The 22,175-nt window shown below is 42.3% G+C and overlaps 1 protein-coding gene across 1 annotated transcript; it reads right to left on the reverse strand.

Moving 5' to 3' along the window:
- Nucleotides 1-792: 792 nt before the first annotated feature.
- LOC124124575 (glutathione hydrolase 1 proenzyme-like) lies at nucleotides 793-10,381 on the reverse strand. Its single transcript, XM_046487775.2, has 4 exons — nucleotides 10,142-10,381; nucleotides 3,441-3,581; nucleotides 1,987-2,089; nucleotides 793-1,008 (listed from the first exon to the last, which is right to left on the reverse strand). The coding sequence occupies exons 1-4, from the start codon at nucleotides 10,315-10,317 to the stop codon at nucleotides 796-798; spliced, it is 633 nt and encodes a 210-aa protein (XP_046343731.2). The 5' UTR covers nucleotides 10,318-10,381; the 3' UTR covers nucleotides 793-795.
- Between the last annotated feature and the right edge of the window lie 11,794 nt (nucleotides 10,382-22,175).

The raw sequence follows: 22,175 nt of genomic DNA on the forward strand, positions 1-22,175 counted from the left end.
ATATGAACGTCTCAATGGCGATGTCGCCAACATGAATGTCTCCAACAACGATGTCGCCAACATGCACGTTTCCAATGACGATGCCGTTAATACCCTGCTGGTTCTCCCCCTTTCCTGACGTCGGCGACGGCATGAAGCAGTCCCCCGGTCACGTGGATCGCCGACACTACTGACGCAGCCGTGTTCATGTCTATGTCTATTTCACGACCTTTGGCCTTTAACCCGTCTATGATATCCTGAAAGAAGGCAGGTATATAATGTATTAGTCAGATATATTTTCCTTACACAAAACAACAACACAAATAATTGGTAGCTAATTCATGAACGTTCACGGTTTAAACCTAACATGTTAAACCAAATGGCAGGACTGTGTTCTTTACTATAGAAGGGTTAGGAGCGTCTAGACAAGGTCAAATGTATTTATATAAGATAGCTACGCGATAAATCCCAAAGAACAATGAAGAACGAAGCATGGTCTATTTAAGAAATGCACGAGTTGGGAGTTGTCTATCGTACAATAAAACACTGCAGTGTTTTATCATGAAATGACGTCACATATTGGACGACGTTATTTTTGAGGGGGGAAGTGACCGGTAAGTTGTTCCCTACAGATGTATCTTGGCTACGCAGATAAACGCAATGGCCGAATAATCGCATCCAAAGGTGGGAGAGATATGACAATCGGTATTAGGTGAAAAAATACAGTTATAGACGGAGGATTGTGAGAAAATGCGGGAAATACCAAACCTAACCAACCTGTTGGTAAAATGGACTTGTCCGACATTTCTTCTAATCCTAGCCCTGGGAGGACAGCAAACTAAAACGGTCTGATATCTCAGAGACGTGACACTGACAAGCAAAGTTGCCCAACTTTGCGGCAATTGACCTATTTACATGAGAAAAACCTCTCTCAATACGTATTTGCTTCGGCAATGACTGGTGATGTAGACGCTTGTGATCAACTGCATCTGCTATCGGCACCCCCATCCTCAAGGCAAACATCGCCACCTGGCGGCGAGACAAGCAAACAGACTCTTTTAGTGATATCTGACAGGAACTGAGACAGAATGTTCGGCCATGTTTGACTTAAGCGTGGGGATGTCCGCCGGGCTGGATTAAGAGTATTGAACTTTGAACTCCGAGATAGGAATTTAGATAACCTGTCATGTGTTTTAACTGTCCAAGAGTTAGGGTTAAGTGTGCATTTTATTGCGCCAGGCACACTTATTACTCCGGCGCCAGATTCACACTTTGTATACCGGCATTGAGAAAAAATCTATAATTATATTATTCAAATAAATATATAATTCATAGTATTTACTTGTATATGAACATTTTACCACATATGGATGAGACGTCAAAACATCATTATGTTAGGCTTCCATTCGTCTTGGAAATACCTATCGTAGATAAATTTGAACATGTTTAATACCAGAGGACATCCTGAATACATACACACGGTCTCGCGAAATGTCCACCAAAAAAGGTTCAAAGTTGATTAGTGTCATCGTGAGAATGTCTAGACTATGAAGTGCGTCTAACAATAAAAATAATTATGTTTAACAACTGTCTGTGTTCACACCCATAATAATTCCTTAAAAATACCTTCAACATCTTGTGTGGATTTCGTTCAATTGTTTATGCAAACAGTTATAAAAATACTTTCAACATTTGGCGCGGATTTCGTTCAATTGTTTGTACATACAATTATAAAAATACCTTCAACGTTTTGTGTGGATTTCGTTCCATTGTTTATGCAAACAGTTGCAAAATTTGTTTGTATGTACAATTATAGAAATATTTTCAACATTTTGTATGGATTTAGTTCACCTGCCCGTGTAAACAATGATATAAATACCTTCAACATTTTGTGTGGATTTCGTGCAATTGTCTTTCTATACAATTTAAATATAGACATTCAACATTTGGAGTTGATTTAATGCTATTGTTTGTCTGCGTGGATTAAGTTCAATTGTTTATACTAACTAAAGCCACTGATGTGGTGATTCTGGTCCCACCGGAAGCACCTATCGTCATGACAACATCACCGGAAGTCTGGTTGACGATGATTGACGGGCACATAGAGGACATAAACTTAAATTTAAACTGGGCCATCAAATCGTTGAGGTAGTGGACTCCTACTCCTATCTTGGAGTAGTACTAATGAGGACTGGATCTTTTAAGGCCGCTGTCAATACACTGAGAGGAAAGGCCATGCGAGCATGGTATAAGATAAAAAGTTCACTGAAATCAACTTCTCATCTCCCAGCAGACATTCTCATTCGCTTGTATAATGTCTTAATTGTACCCATTGCGTCCTATGGAACCGACGTATGGGGCTGCAGTCTTCTAAGACCCTCACATGAAATGTATCAAAATTGGTCAAAACAACTATGTAATGAGATCACTATCAAAATAGCAAAACAGATTCTAGGAGTACCAAAAAAGTCGAGTAATATTGGATGCCTCAGTGAATTAGGAATGTACCCTCTTACTTTACAAATATATATGTCCATGTATAGATATTACCAGCGCCTGAGACGCTTGGAAGGTGACAGGCTCTTATTCGATGCGTACCAGGAGGATATTCTCTTGGCCTCACAAAAAATGTCCTGGACATCCTCGATCAAATATATGATGGCACACCTACTTCCCCAATCCAACAGTGAAAATGCCCCTTGCTCAAAATTCTATGAAGCTCTTCAAACAAAATTTAGAAATATATTTCTCATTGAAAGTGACCAAGTAAACACTGATAACTCCCACAAACTTAGGCATCTAGGACTTATTAAAGATAAATTTGAACTTAAGAAGTATGTTTCAGCTGTAAAATGTAAAGATCATAGATTAGCTTTAACCAAATTAAGACTCAGTTGCCATAATCTGGAGATTGAAAGAGGCCGATACACTAACACGCCTGTCGACCAGAGAATATGTAAATTATGTAACCTAAATAAGATAGAAGATGAGAAACACTTCCTTTTGTACTGTCCAAATTAACAGAACGAAAGGCAGATACTTCTTCGAACACTAGACCTCCAAATCTGCCAAAATGATAATAAAATCCTAGCAAATATCCTGAACCCCTGTCCAGAAAGAGCAAAATATGTTTCACAAACTATCTCCGACATGTTTATTAAAAGAACCTCTCTTATAGACAACATCAAGTCATGACCTTATGATTATTATTATGTCTTATCCGTACAGTATCAGCATCATTAAAGTACACGCTGCCAGCCACCTCATGATATATATATATAAATGTTTATACACTATGAATGAAATAATATGTAATATTTATATATATAATGTACATTATGTATATATACCTCTCATGTTGATAGTTATATTTATTCCATATGTAGATAGTTTGTACCCTGCCCTACGAGGGTGTTCCGTACAATAAAATTCTTGATTCTTGATTCTTGATTCTAGAGGACTGGGGGCGTTTCCTGGGTTTGATGAAGTTGGCTTCAGAGGCAGGGACGCCGAATTGATTGATGATGCCTGGTGTTGAGAAGTCGTCCATTTCATTATTGAAGGTAATCCCGGTTCTACGTCCGCGAATTTTGGAACCAAAACTGCGTGAAATTACAAAATACTGTTAAAATACAAAACCAAATGAATGCTGTCTGATTTCACACTTAAGGTCATCTGTTTGTTTGTTTGTTGTTTAACACCGCACTCAGCAACATTCCAGCTATATGATGGCGGTCTGTAAAATAATCGAGTCTGGACCAGACAATCTAGTGATTGACATCATGAGCATCGATCCACCCAATTGGGATCGACCAAGTCAGTGAGCCTGACCACCCTGTCCAGTTAGTCCCCTTTTACAGCAGGTATGGGTTGCTGAAGACCTATTCTAGCCCGGAATCTTCACGGGTCGTAAGGCGAGATTGTCGGTGTCGGTGTGAGGTTAGTTGATCTCAATGTGTTGCGTGTAACGTGTAGGGCTGACGTTGTTTACAGTTATGAGATAGTCGTCTTCAACCCATTTCTCTACGATTTTGTCGTATTTGCACGAATCGTTCCTGTCTTCCCATAAAGGACTGTGGGCATCAAAGTCACCAAGGATTATCCCATTTTTGACTACAACACTGAACAACAAAAGTTCCTGTGACATTGAATACGATTTAATGCAAAGTTATGTTTTTCACCAAATCTGAAACAAATTCGGTTTGCAAAAGATAAAAGACTCCTGTAAGTGTTCAAATGGTTTAATTTGGCATACTGACTTCAGAAAATACATGATTGCATTAAAAAACATGAACATGCCAAAATGTCAATTTACAAATCAATAGCGTATGTGTCCACCTCTGGTTACGATGCAAGAAACACATGGAATGGACCAGGCGTCGCACAAAGTCCTGTGGGATATCTGTCCATATCTGCTGGAGCATGTTTCGAAGTTCCTGGAGTGTCTGTGGAACACGTGGTTGACGTCGAAGGTGCCAATCCATCTCATCCCACGTGTGCTGGGTTGGTGAGAGATCACGGGAGCGAGCCGGCCAGGGAATGACATTCACGTTGTTTTGTTGAAGAGAATCCTGAATAGTGTAGGCCCTTGATTCATATCTGGAGATTATCCCACACCCACGCTTCAGACCATTTCTATGAATTTTGTGGGGGTATGGCACAGGTACAGATATGTCATTACGGGCAGGGTGATTAACAATCTCTACCATTTTTTCTAGATTCACTTCTTTATTAGCTCGTACGTTAAGCGTGAAGCCTCTTATTTTACAAATAGTGCGTACACCTTTTTTATCTGCATGGTGGAGCTTGTAAGCATAATTCTTCGGCCCACATGTGGTAAATTCGTCAATCCAGTTGCCCTCCTCTATCTCGTCTGTCCATTCTCCCACAGAATCGCCGATGGTTGGGCAGGGTTCACCCTCTTTGTGCACATATATTATGCTATCTGTATCAAAGTACAGGCACCGGTCTCCCAAAGGTTGTATACCACTGTACAGTTTTAATCGGGCCTGAGCTGTCACCCAGCTTGCTATGGCAACATTGCTGGCACCGTGGGGTTTGACAGACTGGCTTGTTGTAGCATAAGTGATGAGCAGCACATCCTCGTTTATTTAACTGATGTCTTTCACCTCTATGTCAGCATTCCGGAGAATATTGTAGAACTCCGGAAGGTCTGAAACAAACACGTTCGTGTCCATGTTATTGCGCTGAGATAACTTTCCCCACAAATTATTTAGAAGGGACTTGCTGATGGCTCTTTTTCCTGGATTGGGTGCAATTTGAGAGGCGTCAAGCATGACACCCTCCTTTCTGAATACTTCGTGTACATACTGCTGCTTTATTTTGCTCTGTATCGCAGTGCACGAGATAGCCTGACGATTCCTGCTCCATTTTAAAGAAAGCATCTACATACCCTGTAAACAACCCCCCTTGAGCTGTGTGCGGGTCATATTGCTCAAAACTATCAAAATGCCAGGCATCATATATTTTCAATACCCTGTAGCCACAGTCTCGAACAGCATGATGTAGTTCCACAGTAGCATATGTTGATGTCCAACTCCGCTGATCGTCGTCATGGGGACAGGGGCCAGCACTATAGCCTGTATCAGCACACGTTCGGCACAGGGGGAAGTACAGCTTATCATTTGTGCGGTATGGTAATACCGGGTGGTGCAAGTCACCTGGTGGAAGAACCCTGCACTGCATCATGCCATGGATGTCAAATAGCTGCTCTATGGGGGGTGCATACAGTACCGGGGGGTGGCCTGTTGGGAAACGCCCATACTTGCATATGTACGGGTATAGAGAACATACATCAACATATTTGACTTTTTCCCCTTCGGTACACTTTCTGTGTAAAGACACACCATTTGTCCAACCTCCATTAAACTCGTATCTAGGGTCGAGAGGAGGTGTGAAGGAACCTGGGGGGTGCATACAGTACCGGGGGGTGGCCTGTTGGGAAACGCCCATACTTGCATATGTACGGGTATAGAGAACATACATCAACATATTTGACTTTTTCCCCTTCGGCACACTTTCTGTGTAAAGACACACCATTTGTCCAACCTCCATTAAACTCGTATCTAGGGTCGAGAGGAGGTGTGAAGGAACCTGGGGGGTGCATACAGTACCGGGGGGTGGCCTGTTGGGAAACGCCCATACTTGCATATGTACGGGTATAGAGAACATACATCAACATATTTGACTTTTTCCCCTTCGGCACACTTTCTGTGTAAAGACACACCATTTGTCCAACCTCCATTAAACTCGTATCTAGGGTCGAGAGGAGGTGTGAAGGAACCTGGGGGGTGCATACAGTACCGGGGGGTGGCCTGTTGGGAAACGCCCATACTTGCATATGTACGGGTATAGAGAACATACATCAACATATTTGACTTTTTCCCCTTCGGCACACTTTCTGTGTAAAGACACACCATTTGTCCAACCTCCATTAAACTCGTATCTAGGGTCGAGAGGGGGTGTGAAGGAACCTGCATCATCAACTCCGCCGCTTTGCCGCCCCATGTTTTTGACAAACTCCCCTAACTTTGCATCAGTTTTCTGCATTTTCTTAAAATCGCACTCCCACAGAGCAACAACGTCTCGAACATGTGGATGTTGGCGTATGAAATTCAGCCGATACATTTTCCAGTCATGACGTTCCCTGGGCGTTGTACCTAATGAGAAATTAGAACGCCCTTACTGCCGGAAAAACATTTACGGCAACCGTGAAAATAGCAGCCCAAGAATGAATAAACAACATGATTGTGCATATCATACCCGTCAACAGCGAAATTGTGACTGCCGCAATTAAGCTTCAGTTCCCCTCCCAGAGCGTCTGTCGTAGGTGTGTTGTAGGAAACCAGGTATTACAAGAAAGGCAGTTCTTCCCAAACCCCTCCCACCCCCGACAGTAGCCACTATGTTGACATTTACCACATTTGAACTCGGCAAAGCAAGGGTGTGTTTCAGCACTAGTATTAAAACCCTTGTTACAGATTTCACAATAATCCTGTGTGTCATAAATCCCTTTTGGTGTAGAAACATAATGTTTGCCATGGTAAAGCAGACGTAGCACAGGCACATCGGCTGTAACTACGCCCTGGTACAGTATTGGAGGGTGCGCATTAACAAGCTTGTGAATGTTTAGTTGAGCTGTGTTTTGGAGATAGCTTTGAAATGCATCCCATGTCTCGCGCCCTTGACAAGGTGCCCTGGGTATTCCAGCCTTATATGTAAATCTATTGCATGCAGTCTTTGCAGACAGCACTTTTCTTTGCTGTAGTTCTTTCCCACTCTTTCCCACTCTAGGCGTAAGTGCTCCGGGTCGTCACCAGACGGTCTACCTATATCATGTAGACCGGTGACGATAGCTCGGGCAAAGCAGAGGTCGTCGTTCTTTCTTACTTGAACAATAGACCTTTTCTTGAGTAAGAAGTTGTCCAGTGTTACAGATTTTTTGGCGTCAGCCGACCACAGCCGAACCCGACCCCGTCCGGATTCGCCACGTGAAGAATGTTCATATCCATACCGCCATCAGGTTGAAAGTCCTTCTTGGACTGGCTCACTTTATCCATAGCAGCAATAATGGAATTACCATTTACTGCCTCTAGCCTGTTGAAGGGTACGTGTATTGGGGCATCCAGAGCAGGATGCTGTATGTGTAAGCCTAATCTGTCCCCGTCATGACCACCTGCAAAGAAACAAATGTCTGCAATAGGACAGTGTGCAATGGTATGAATGCATGGCGCATTACATATGTGAGCTGATTATACACGTGTTTGACATATGAAAGTTACTGTAATATTAATAGCATGTGCTTACAACACTGTGATAGGGCGGGAGGGAGAGACGGAGTTTTTTATGTAACTTACCAACATTTAAGACATCATCAAACACTGCTGCTAACGCCTGCTGTGGGTTTTGCAGAGGAATATTGTCCGTGTGCAGACATAGGGAGAAACGATGAGTAGCTGTTTTAATTTTTTTGCTAACCACGGAATCCTGTGGTTCGAGTGTGTAGGCTGCTGTACTATGTGCGCCCACACCATCGCCGGCCCTTCCATGCTGAACTGCCGAATTGCAGCTGCGGTTCATAAAACACATTAGCTATGTTCATCAACTCATCTCTCATTTGGCTGTCCGCCACTTCTTCCACAACATCCACATTACCCTGCAGAATATGCTGTAAAGTATCTGCCCACTGCGTTCTGATTTCACCATGTGCAGTTTCTCCTACCTGCATAGGTTTGGCTAATAATTCCTGCTCTATAGCGGGATCGTTGATGATATTCAAAAAACGCAGCTTGTAGTGTTGGTGGGAGAATGGTATTGTCATCATCATCATCATCATCATCATCATCATCATCATCATAATCAGCAGCAGCAGCAGCAGCAGCAGCAGCAACATCATGATCATGTTGGGCATACGAGGTTGAAGGCTGTGAGAGCAAGGTATATTTTACTGTTTTTTAGAATAATAATTATTACCTGTGTACAATGTAAGTGTACATGGGAAAGTAGGTTTGGCGACAAAGGTGTTTATTGGTAGGTATGCAGAGTAGGTATTTGGGTGGGCGGAGATTTGAGTAGCAATGGGTGTATTGGGTAGGTGTGGCACCAGGGTATATACACCCTGCACTCGATATATAATTGCACTTTTGACTGGAAAGCAGATTTCAGAAACACTGGTTGTTTGATGGGTGTATAACTGCAGCAGTTTGCGGCATGGTAGTGACCTATATAGGAATATTCACAGCACAGTGTCATGCGCAGTTGTGTATTGAGGCTGTGAACTGACTTGGGTGCTCCCATGCCCAGTCATTTCAAGAAACTTGCAGTTTGGAGTTTTGGCTATGCTCGTTTAATGGCTCGTCACCGCGTGCCCAATCCTTAAGTTTAACGTGGCACGCAAAGCAGATGACTTTGTCAGAGGTACCGCTATAGTAGAACCCAGCGCTTAAAAGACCTGAACCTTGTTTGGTAGGAGGACATAGAGCTATTGAAATCCGTACCTGCTGGCATGCTATCTGTGCACGTATACATGTTGATGCAAAACACGTTGCAGGAAGAAAAACAAAACGTGGAAGCAAAATCTTTTATACCTTCTGGAGGCGATGTGTTGCGTTTTTTTTATTTGCTTTTCTGACACGTTGCCGAAATGTGCACGTAATGTTGCTGGATTTACCATTTACTCAGTAACATGTTTTGCATAGTTAAATGACATGAATAGAGTCAGACAGGTGTGATTTGTTGATATGTCTGATGCGACACTGCTATTTCTCCAGTTAAATACCGTCTGACACTGAGCAGGTGAGAGGAAGTGAAAGGTGTCAGGTAATTATATTAGTCTTGTGCACCGTTAAACTGTGCGAGACTGGACATTATGGGACTATGTGTAAGTACATAATTACCGCATGTGTTTGGAGAATGACACTGACATGGTAAACCCTTCTGTTAACAGATGCTAAATCAAAAACCGCTGATGGGTTTATGTACATAGGTATATACCAATTTGTTAGCGGGTGGTAAACTATTGTAATAAGATATGTAGTGGCACTGTTTAAAACTACTGGGGTGGCATGTTTATGGATTAGTGGAGATTAAAAGATAATTGGGGTGGCATGTTTATGGATTAGTGAAGATTAAAAGATAACAAAATCAGCATGTGGTAGTTTGATAAATCACTTTTTAATGAGGCAGATGTACAGGGTGATGGGTTACGTAATAGTTCGACCAAGTGGTAATCTTACTGCTAACGGGATACTTTATACTGAAACAATAGAGTTTGTCAAGGTGTAAGAAGAATTCGGTGAAAAGCGTGCCAGAGAAAAGACAGGTGCAGCATGTATACAACCGAAGTCATGGCATGTAAGATTGAACACCCCTTTATCAACTGCCCCGGTGGCTCAGAGGGAAAATAGTTGCTTACAATGCTATGTTAGACGTTGCAGGTTCGATTCACGTGAAAATGATTTGTGACTCTTTCCCGGTCAAAAATTAGACACATATGAAAAGGCTGTCTGTAAAACCTGTGTCTTACAATTCAATTGGGTAATATTGCTGGCTAATGCAATTGACCGGGCAATCTAACAAAGTAACAGTTGCTGCTTCTTTTTAAGTTCTGAAACCCTTAGTATTCTAAAACTAAGGTACTCACAATGTATTTATCGCGGCCGTTATGGTAACAGCGTTGCCCTCGGCGTCGATGATGCAGGCGTTGGACGTCCCCGTCTTTGTCTGGTCGTAGAACGTCGCCCCGTAATAGTCGGTGTCGTGCGTGACGCTGTCCGTGATGCTGCCTCGGATGTAGTCGCCAAAGTCACGCGACGTCATATTTCTAACCAGCTGTGTGAGCGAATGAGTGAGTTCACATTTAACGTCGTTCGGAATAGTTCCTCCATTTAAGGAGTTCCGGGATAGTTCCTCCATTTAAGGAGTTCCGGAATAGTTCCTCCATTTAAGGTGTTCCGGGGTCGTTCCTCCAATGAAGGAGTTCCGGGATAGTTCCTCCATTTAAGGTGTTCCGGAGTCGTTCCTCCATTTAAGGAGCTCCGGAGTCGTTCCTCCATTTAAGGAGCTCCTGGGTCGTTCCTCCATTTAAGGAGTTCCGGAATAGTTCCTCAATTTAAGGCGCTCCGGAGTCGTTCCTCCATTCAAGGAGTTCCTGGGTCGTTTAGTGCCAAAATACTCTTAATTATTTACTTTCATGTCATTACTAATCTCACATAAGGTCAAAAGTTGTACAACGTTTAACAGATATGATTATGACATGTTGTATCCAAACATTTCCAAACAAATCCAACCAAATCCAAGCTTGGAAATATGACCTTGCCAAATATTGGAATGGTGGTATTTCCAAGTTTTGGATTTTTTGGACTGGATGATATTTTGTCCAGTGATGTATGTTTTCTGGTGGTCATAGTGAAACAATAACATACGGCGCCCGAGTTGCGAGTGATCGAAAATAGGTTTGTTGAATAGATTTGCTGCCCATGAAAACGTTTCAACAATTTTGATTACTTTTGGGTGGTATTACGTTAGTATAATCTTGTTAATTATTAAGAAATAATAATGATGCCCGATATTGAGCGATGTCAATTTGAGAATTGTTAGGGCTGTTTAGCGATCTTTCACATTTTGTCCTTTGAAAATGTACGATGTCAATTACCCCGAAGTTGTTTTTTATCACTAATAAAAGAGCCCGGTCATTGAAACATACATGGACGTAACCGGGATTTCTTCAAGATATACATTCCAAACTGTCATTCGTTTTGTGACATAATCTTTGAAACTGTCTGCGTATGAATTAATCACGACCACTTCCGTCAATTTTGTTTTGACGTCAAAAACACGCACAATTTCATCGGGATTTTTTATCGGTAAATATAACTCACGAAAAATTTGCAGTGAATGTGTACTTCAACATAAATATCATATGTCTATCACTGTTAGGACATGTACTTACCAATGATATGAATTATTGGTCATTTAGATTTCAAACAAGGGCGCTTACTTGACTTTGGTTGCCGTATTCGGGTGCGTCCATATTACGATTAATGTGGAAAAGTAGGAAACTTATAATAACAGCACTTTTATCGATGGCTAGGCAGTGCATAGATCTTTTGGATTTGGTGACTTTAGATACTGTAGGAAAGACAATCAACTCGAGTTGCATGTTATACAATTTGGTTACACTGTGTGAAGAAATAAAGACGTTGCAACACTTTTGATACAATGTATACGTTTTTGTAACCGCGACGTCAGCATAGTGCGGCACTGAGCGGTTTGCAGGCTGACTGACGTCCAGGCACCGTGTTTGTGTGACAGTGGTGTAACGATCACACTGACAAAAAGAATCATTCTTTAAGGTAATATATCTTAAAGCAGACCAAAAACTTTGTCATGATCAGTGATATTTTTTCGCGGCAATCGATGTGTCCGCCTGTAGGAGTTATTGCCCTTTATCGCCATGGCTGGCTCAACACAATGATACATGATACAGTACAAAACGAACACGCTTACAACGAACTGACTGACATAACTTATTTTCTTGGTCACAGCCATTTGCTGTATTCATGTTGTATATATACTTATAACGAACTACGGTTATAACGAACTATGTATGTACCATCCTAAAACAAACTCGCTTGCTAACCTCTATGTATATGCATATTAGCCTTTGATCACGACCATAAGCAAATGTGACATTGAAACCACAGATAGTGAAAGGATACATGGACTTAAAGAATGGAACATTTTCACTGCAAGTTAAGGTATTTTATTCTGCTATTTTTTCCGGGGCGGAACTAAATTTTGGAACAAAAACATGCTTCTTCCCAGCAACCTATGCTTGTCATACGTGGCGACTTAATGGATGGTGATGCTTGGCTGATTGGACGTCCTTTGCAGAATTGATATTCTGATTGGTCTGCGTGATCCAGATGGAATAGTGCTGACTGTGATGTTCACCACTCATACTACAAGACAATTGTTGCATTGTTTCTTTGTTTGTTGTTTAACGCCGCACTCAGCAATATACCTCGCAATTGGGATGTGATGACATTCATCAAACCAAGTCAGCGAGCCTGAACACCCGATCCCGTTAGTCTTCTCTCACGACAAGCGTTGTCGCCTTTTACGGCAAGCATTGCTGAAGACCTATTCTACCCCGGATCTCAACGGACATACTACAAGAGAAGGATATGATACGTGTCTTGTGTGTAATTGCGCGATGTACAACGTTGATGTGATGACGGGGTCAGAGAAGGCGTAAACGACGTTAGGATCTTGGCTCACCCAGAACACTATGAGGAACTTGCGGCGGAACACAACGTCTGTTTCGCCTCGCCCCCAGCCTCGTTGCCATGCAGTTTCTGTAGTTTGACGCAGATTTATGAACCTTCTTTCCTTTTCACAAACATTTCTCGTATGTTCCCATCAGTGTGTGGTCCAGCGCTTGAAGCAGAAGACTGGGTTCGATTCTCTTTATCGGAATGAAGCCACCCTGTGACATGGTGACTGCTCAACCCGTCATGCTCGTCATACATTGAAGACGTATTGTTGAAGATTGTCGACGTATTTGTATTTTCCCACTTCTCAAAATGAAGGTGATATTAAAACTGCCCCTAGCACATATAATCCAACTCGGAACTCGTTGAAGTTGCCGTTTCTGGCGTCACAGCTCGGTGGCAAAGCGGGCATTGAGAAACATGTGTATATTTTATGTCCGGTTCAGATACTTCTGTCTGCTGGGAACACAAAGACATCACACCCAGAACTTCCTCACCAGCAAATCCTGACGAAGGACAGTGAGGACTTTGCTGCATTGTCTGTCGACTTTACAAAACGAAACAAAAAAGCGACAAATCGACAACTCGACATTTTCGCCCAAAAGAATATACTGAATAATATGTTTGTGTGTTTGTTTGTTTGTTTGTTGTTTATCGCCACACTCAGCAATATTCCAGCTGTATGACGGCGGTCTGTAAATAATCGGGTCTGGACCAGACAATCCAGTGATTGACATCTTGAGCATCGATCCACCCAACTGGGATACGATGACATGCATCAACCACGTCAGCGAGCCTGACCACCCGATCCTGTTAGTCGCCTCTTCTGAGGTTATAGGGGGCGGTCGGGTAGCCTAGTGGTTAAAGCGTTCGCTCGTCACGCCGAAGACCCAGGTTCGATTCCCGACATGGGTACAATGTGTGAAGCCCATTTCTGGTGTCCCCCGCCGTGATATTGCTGGAATATTGCTAAAAGCGGCGTAAAACCATACACACTCACTCACTCACTCCACTGAGGTTATAGTCGCCTTTTACGGCAAGCATGGGTTGCTGAAGACCTATTCCAACCCGGATCTACACGGGTTTTGAATAATATGTAATTGTTTATGTTGTTATCCAAAATGCTTGAAGATCCGGGGTAGAATAGGTCTTCAGCAACCAATGCTTGCCGTAAGAAGGCGACTATGCTTGTTGAAAGAGGCGACTTACGGGATCGGGTGGTGAGTCTCGCTGACTTGGTTGATGCATGTCATCGCATTCCAAATGCGTTAAACAACAAACACACAAACACAAAACAAAAACAAAAGCAGGGACCATGCAGTTCAGTGGTTTGACCGGAACACCTCGAAAATGACTGGAAAACTATTACTGTGTTACACACGTCATTGTTACACAATCCTTTCAACCAAGGAATTCGCTCCGTCCGTCTGTCCGTTCGTCCTTCCGAGGACATTTTCTTGTGCGACCTATAAATTTAAATTTGGTGAACACATTTTAAACCTGAAGGAGAGATGCAGTGAGAAGTTTGATTTCAATATTTAGATTTTCTAAAAAAATACAGATTTTTTCACTTTTTCACTTAGAAACATTTGTGCCACCTATAACTTGAAAACTGCAGTATGGATTCTTTCCAAATTTAGGGAACTGTTTCCATGATAATAGAAGAGGTGCAGTGCAAAGTTTGATTTTGATATGTGTACCTTCTGGAGAAATGTGAAACGTTTTTAACGTTGTGAACTTTGAAATTGTTTTTACTTCAACTGTTGTGAGAGCTATGGCTTGAAAACTACTTCATGGGTTCTTTTCCAATAGGAGAGGTGCAGTTCACATTGTTTTACTCAAAATTACTTAGGGTAGTGTTTCGATACCATTTGGAGAGGTACAGTACAAAGTTTGATTTCGATAAGTGGATAATCTGCAAAATTATTGCTTTATTTCATGTTTTTGTAACTTTGAAATATGTTGGCGTCGAAGTCGGGGAAATTAGTGAGCTTGTGTCACGCTTGCATTGTATCACGCTTCCTTTGTGTCTCGCTTGCATTGTATCTCGCTTCCATTGTGTCTCGCTTCCATTGTGTCTCGCTTGCATTGTGTCTCGCTTCCATTGTGTCTCGCTTCCATTGTGTCTCGCTTGCATTGTGTCTCGCTTGCATTGTGTCTCGCTTGCATTGTGCCACGCTTGCAGTCACGCTTGCATTATTCTGCCATGCTTTCATTGTCTCTCTTGCATTGTGTCACGCTTGCATTGTATCACGCTTCCATTGTGTCACGCTTCCTTTGTGTCTCGCTTCCATTGTGTCTCGCTTCTATTGTGTCTTGCTTCCATTGTGTCTCGCTTCCATTGTGTCTCGCTTCCATTGTGTCTCGCTTCCACTGTGTCTCGCTTGCATTGTGTCTCGCGTGACATTGTGTCTCGCTTGCATTGTGTCTCGCTTGCATTGTGTCTCGCTTGCATTGTGCCACGCTTGCAGTCACGCTTGCATTATTCTGCCATGCTTTCATTGTCTCTCTTGCATTGTGTCACGCTTGCATTGTATCACGCTTCCATTGTGTCTCGCTTCAATTGTGTCTCGCTTCAATTGTGTCTCGCTTCAATTGTGTCTCGCTTCCATTGTGTCTCGCTTCCATTGTGTCTCTCTTGCTTTGTATCACGCTTCCATTGTGTCTCGCTTCCATTGTGTCTCGCTTCCATTGTGTCACGCTTCCATTGTGTCTCGCCTCCATTGTGTCTTGCTTCCATTGTGTCTCGCTTCCATTGTGTCCCGCTTCCATTGTGTCTCGCTTCAATTGTGTCTCGCTTCCATTTTGTCACGCTTCCATTGTGTCTCGCTTCCATTGTGTCACGCTTCAATTGTGTCTCGCTTCAATTGTGTCTCGCTTCCATTGTGTCACTCTTCCATTGTGTCTCGCTTCCATTGTGTCTCGCTTGCATTATTCTGCCATACTTTCATAGTCTCTCTTGCATTGTGTCTCGCTTCCATTGTGTTTCGCTTCCATTGTGTCTCGCTTCCATTGTGTCTCGTTTCAATTGTGTCCCGCTTCCATTGTGTCTCGCTTCAATTGTGTCTCGCTTCCATTTTGTCACGCTTCCATTGTGTCTCGCTTCCATTGTGTCACGCTTCCATTGTGACTCGCTTCAATTGTGTCTCGCTTCCATTGTGTCTCGCTTCCATTGTGTCTCGCTTCCATTGTGTCTCGCTTGCATTGTGTCTCGCTTCAATTGTGTCTCACTTCCATTGTGTCATGCTTCCATTGTGTCTCGCTTGCATAGTGTCTCGCTTCAATTGTGTCTCGCTTCAATTGTGTCTCGCTTCCATTGTGTCACGCTTCCATTGTGTCTCGCTTCCATTGTGTCTCGCTTGCATTATTCTGCCATACTTTCATTGTCTCGCTTCCATTGTGTCTCGCTTCAATTGTATCTTGCTTCCATTGTTTCTCGCTTCCATTGTGACTCGCTTCAATTGTGTCTCGCTTCAATTGTGTCTCGCTTCCATTGTGTCTCGCTTCCATTGTGCCTCGCTTCCACTGTGCCTCGCTTCCATTGTGTCTTGTTTGCATTCGATTCGGGGTTGATTCCCCACATGGGTACAATGTACAAAGTCCCTTTCTGGTGTCCCCCGCCGTGTTATTGCTGGGATATTGATAAAAGCAGATTGAAACCACTCTCTCCCTCTCTCAGTCACACATGTCTGCACTTTGTCACATTGTGGTCGAAAAAAGACGCCACAAATTGATGCGGGCTCCTTAAAGTCTTATGCACAGACAATGCACATCTTGACGACACTGGTTGATTCTCTTGGTGACAAACAGGGTCTATTTCCCCACAAATATGGGGACAGCGACCACTTGGTGAGCTTCTACAGAAAGGATATCACAGTAATACACTTTCACTTTATACGTTATCAGAGTTCACGGAACGGACATGGCCTTTACCTGGAAGTGTATTGACGTCATTCCCAGAGCAAATTGCCGATCTACAGCGTTCCTTCCAATGCCTCCGATCAATTCTCGCACAAGAGGCATCACATTGTCTTTGGGAATGATGCTTTGTTACTGATACACACATGACATATTTACTGCTCGGTGTTGCTATGGAAATGACGCTTTGTTACTGATACACACATGACATATTTACTGCTCGGCTTTGCTATGGGAATGACGCTTTGTTACTGATACACACATGACATATTTACTGCTCGGCTTTGCTATGGGAATGACGCTTTGTTACTGATACAAATATGACATATTTACTGCTCGGCGTTGCTATGGGAATGACGCTTTGTTACTGATACACACATGACATATTTACTGCTCGGCTTTGCTATGGGAATGACGCTTTGTTACTGATACAAACATGACATATTTACTGCTCGGCGTTGCTATGGGAATGACGCTTTGTTACTGATACACAGATGACATATTTACTGCTCGGCTTTGCTATGGGAATGACGCTTTGTTACTGATACAAACATGACATATTTACTGCTCGGCGTTGCTATGGGAATGACGCTTTGTTACTGATACACACATGACATATTTACTGCTCGGTGTTGCTATGGAAATGACGCTTTGTTACTGATACACACATGACATATTTACTGCTCGGCTTTGCTATGGGAATGACGCTTTGTTACTGATACACACATGACATATTTACTGCTCGTAGTTGCTATGGGAATGACGCTTTGTTACTGATACAAACATGACATATTTACTGCTCGGCGTTGCTATGGGAATGACGCTTTGTTACTGATACAAACATGACATATTTACTGCTCGGCGTTGCTATGGGAATGACGCTTTGTTACTGATACACAGATGACATATTTACTGCTCGGCTTTGCTATGGGAATGACGCTTTGTTACTGATACAAACATGACATATTTACTGCTCGGCGTTGCTATGGGAATGACGCTTTGTTACTGATACAAACATGACATATTTACTGCTCGGCGTTGCTATGGGAATGACGCTTTGTTACTGATACACACATGACATATTTACTGCTCGGCGTTGCTATGGGAATGACGCTTTGTTACTGATACAAACATGACATATTTACTGCTCGGCGTTGCTATGGGAATGATGCTTTGTTACTGATACAAACATGACATATTTACTGCTCGGCGTTGCTATGGGAATGACGCTTTGTTACTGATACAAACATGACATATTTACTGCTCGGCGTTGCTATGGGAATGACGCTTTGTTACTGATATAAACATGACATATTTACTGCTCGGCGTTGCTATGGGAATGACGCTTTGTTACTGATACACACATGCCATATTTACTGCTCGTAGTTGCTATGGGAATGACGCTTTGTTACTGATACAAACATGACATATTTACTGCTCGGCGTTGCTATGGGAATGACGCTTTGTTACTGATACACACATGACATATTTACTGCTCGGCGTTGCTATGGGAATGACGCTTTGTTACTGATACACACATGACATATTTACTGCTCGGCGTTGCTATGGGAATGACGCTTTGTTACTGATACACACATGACATATTTACTGCTCGGCGTTGCTATGGGAATGACGCTTTGTTACTGATACACACATGACATATTTACTGCTCGGCGTTGCTATGGGAATGACGCTTTGTTACTGATACACAGATGACATATTTACTGCTCGGCGTTGCTATGGGAATGACGCTTTGTTACTGATACACACATGACATATTTACTCCTCGGCGTTGCTATGGGAATGACGCTTTGTTACTGATACACAGATGACATATTTACTGCTCGGCGTTGCTATGGGAATGACGCTTTGTTACTGATACACACATGACATATTTACTGCTCGGCGTTGCTATGGGAATGACGCTTTGTTACTGATACAAACATGACATATTTACTGCTCGGCGTTGCTATGGGAATGACGCTTTGTTACTGATACACAGATGACATATTTACTGCTCGGCGTTGCTATGGGAATGACGCTTTGTTACTGATACACACATGACATATTTACTCCTCGGCGTTGCTACGGGAACGACGCTTTGTTACTGATACACACATGACATATTTACTGCTCGGCGTTGCTATGGGAATGACGCTTTGTTACTGATACAAACATGACATATTTACTGCTCGGCGTTGCTACGGGAATGCAACCAGCAGTGGTAGCGGGGGTCGGGTGAAACAACTTGTTGAATATGATCTCATGGTGGTTCAAAGGGATGGTTATAATGCCAAGCACTGAAATTGACCCAGGTGGATTTCTGAGTCGTGGTCTCCGTGACGACAGGGTTCTCACACAATGCATAATGGTTTTGGTACTCCAGGATCGACCATATCAGTCGCCATTGAGTTGTATGTAGGACATTTACCCACCCTATCTTCGACTTGAATGTGGCGATACTTTGAAGGGTTATATAATGTTGTAAGAAATACAACACTAAACTTGTTGCTGACAATGGATCGCGGTAATAAAGGAGTAATTTTGATTTAATGTACTGGGTGTTTTGTTACCATTAGACTCAAGTGTTTTGTCACTAATAGTGTTGAGTGTATTGTCACCATAAGACTCAAGTGTTTTGTCACCAATAGTGTTGGGTGTTTTGTCACCATAAGACTCAAGTGTATTGTCACCAATAGTGTTGAGTGTTTTGTCACCATTATACTGAAGTGTATTGTCACCAGTAGTGTTGGGTGTTTTGTCACCAGTAGTGTTGGGTGTTTTGTCATCAAAAGTGTTGGGTGTTTTGTCACCAGTAGTGTTGGGTGTTTCGTCACCAGTAGTGTTGGGTGTTTTGTCATCAAAAGTGTTGGGTGTTTTGTCACCAGTAGTGTTGGGTGTTTTGTCACCAGTAGTGTATGGTGTTTTGTCACCAGTAGTGTTGGGTGTTTTGTCACCAGTAGTGTTGGGTGTTTTGTCACCAGTAGTGTATGGTGTTTTGTCACCATAAGACTCAAGTGTATTGCCACTAATAGTGTTGAGTGTATTGTCACTATTAGACTCAAGTGTTTTGTCACCTGTAGTGTTGGGTGTTTTGTCACCAGTAGTGTTGGGTGTTTTGTCACCAGTAGTGTTGGGTGTTTTGTCACCAGTAGTGTTGGGTGTTTTGTCACCAATAGTGTTGGGTGTTTTGTCACCAGTAGTGTTGGGTGTTTCGTCAACTGTAGTGTTGGGTGTTTTGTCACCAGTAGAGTTGGGTGTTTTATCACGAGTAGTTTTGGGTGTTTTGTCACCTGTAGTGTTGGGTCTTTGTCACCAATAGTGTTGGGAGTTTTGTCACCAATAGTGTTGGGTGTTTTGTCACCAAAAGTGTTGGTTTTTTTCCCACTAAAAGTATTGGGTGTTTTGTCACCTGTAGTGTTGGGTGTTTTGTCACCTGTAGTGTTGGGTGTTTTGTCACCAAGGGTGTTGGGTGTTTTGTCACCATTAGTGTTGGATGTTTTGTCACCTGTAGTGTTGGGTGTTCCGTCACCATTGACATAAAGGGAATGAGAGTTGCCTCGTCCTTGTGGGATGCAGGGGCTATGTATATCAAGGGTACTGTATGTATCTACATTACCCAGTAGAGCTGTATATCGAAGGTACTGTATGTATCTACATTACCCAGTAAAGCTGTATATCAAGGGTACTGTATGCATCTACATTATCCAGCAAAGCTGTACATCAAGGGTACTGTATGCATCTACATACCCAGTAAAGCTGTATATCAAGGGTACTGTATGTATCTACATTACCCAGTAGAGCTGTATATCGAAGGTACTGTATGTATCTACATTACCCAGTAAAGCTGTATATCAAAGGTACTGTATGCATCTACATTATCCAGCAAAGCTGTATATCAAGGGTGCTCTATGTATCTACATTACCCAGTAGAGCTGTATATCAAGGGTACTGTATGTACCTACATTACCCAGTAGAGCTGTATATCAAGGGTACTGTATGTACCTACATTACCCAGTAGAGCTGTATATCAAGGGTACTGTATGTATCTACATTATCCAGTAGAGCTGTATATCAAGGGTGCTCTATGTATCTACATTACCCAGTAGAGCTGTATATCGAAGGTACTGTATGTATCTACATTACCCAGTAAAGCTGTATATCAAGGGTGCTCTATGTATCTACATTACCAAGTAAAGATGTATATCGAAGATACTGTATGTATCTACATTACCCAGTAGAGCTGTATATCAAGGGTACTGTATGTATCTACATTACCCAGTAGAGCTGTATATCGAAGGTACTGTATGTATCTACATTACCCAGTAAAGCTGTATATCAAGGGTACTGTATGTATCTACATTACCCGTTAAAGCTGTCTATCGAAGATACTGTATGTATCTACATTACCCAGTAGAGCTGTATATCAAGGGTACTGTATGTATCTACATTACCCAGTAGAGCTGTATATCAAGGGTACTGTATGTATCTACATTACCCAGTAAAGCTGTATATCAAGGGTACTGTATGTATCTATATTACCCAGTAGAGCTGTATATCAAGGGTACTGTATGCATCTACATTACCCAGTAGAGCTGTATATCAAGGGTACTGTATGTATCTACATTACCCAGTAGAGCTGTATATCGAAGGTACTGTATGTATCTACATTACCCAGTAAAGCTGTATATCAAGGGTACTGTATGTATCTACATTACCCAGTAGAGCTGTATATCAAGGGTACTGTATGTATCTACATTACCCAGTAGAGCTGTATATCAAGGGTACTGTATGCATCTACATTACCCAGTAGAGCTGTATATCAAGGGTACTGTATGTATCTACATTACCCAGTAGAGCTGTATATCAAGGGTACTGTATGCATCTACATTACCCAGTAGAGCTGTATATCAAGGCTACTGTATGTATCTACATTACCCAGTAAAGATGTAGATCAAGGCTACTAATGTATCTACATTACCCAGTAAAGATGTATATCAAGGGTACTGTATGTATCTACATTACCCAGTAAAGCTGTATATCAAGGCTACTGTATGTATCTATATTACCCAGTAAAGATGTATATCAAGGGTACTGTATGTATCTATATTACCCAGTAAAGATGTATTTCGATGGTACTGTGTGCACCTACATTACCCAGTAAAGATGTATTTCGATGGTACTGTGTGCATCTACATTACCCAGTAAAGATGTATTTCGATGGTACTGTGTGCACCTACATTACCCAGTAAAGATGTATTTCGATGGTACTGTGTGCTCCTACATTACCCAGTAAAGCTGTATATCAAGGGTACTGTGTGCACCTACATTACCCATTAAAGATGTATTTCGATGGTACTGTATGTATCTACATTACCCAGTAAAGATGTATTTCGATGGTACTGTAAGCATCTAACCCGTAGAGCTGTTTATCGAGGGTAATGTATGCATCTACACTTCCCAGTTTAACCGTATATCGAGGGC

The sequence above is a fragment of the Haliotis rufescens genome, unplaced genomic scaffold (genome assembly GCF_023055435.1).
Source record: "Haliotis rufescens isolate VD_foot unplaced genomic scaffold, xgHalRufe1.0.p SCAF_56, whole genome shotgun sequence".
Taxonomy (NCBI): domain Eukaryota; kingdom Metazoa; phylum Mollusca; class Gastropoda; order Lepetellida; family Haliotidae; genus Haliotis; species Haliotis rufescens.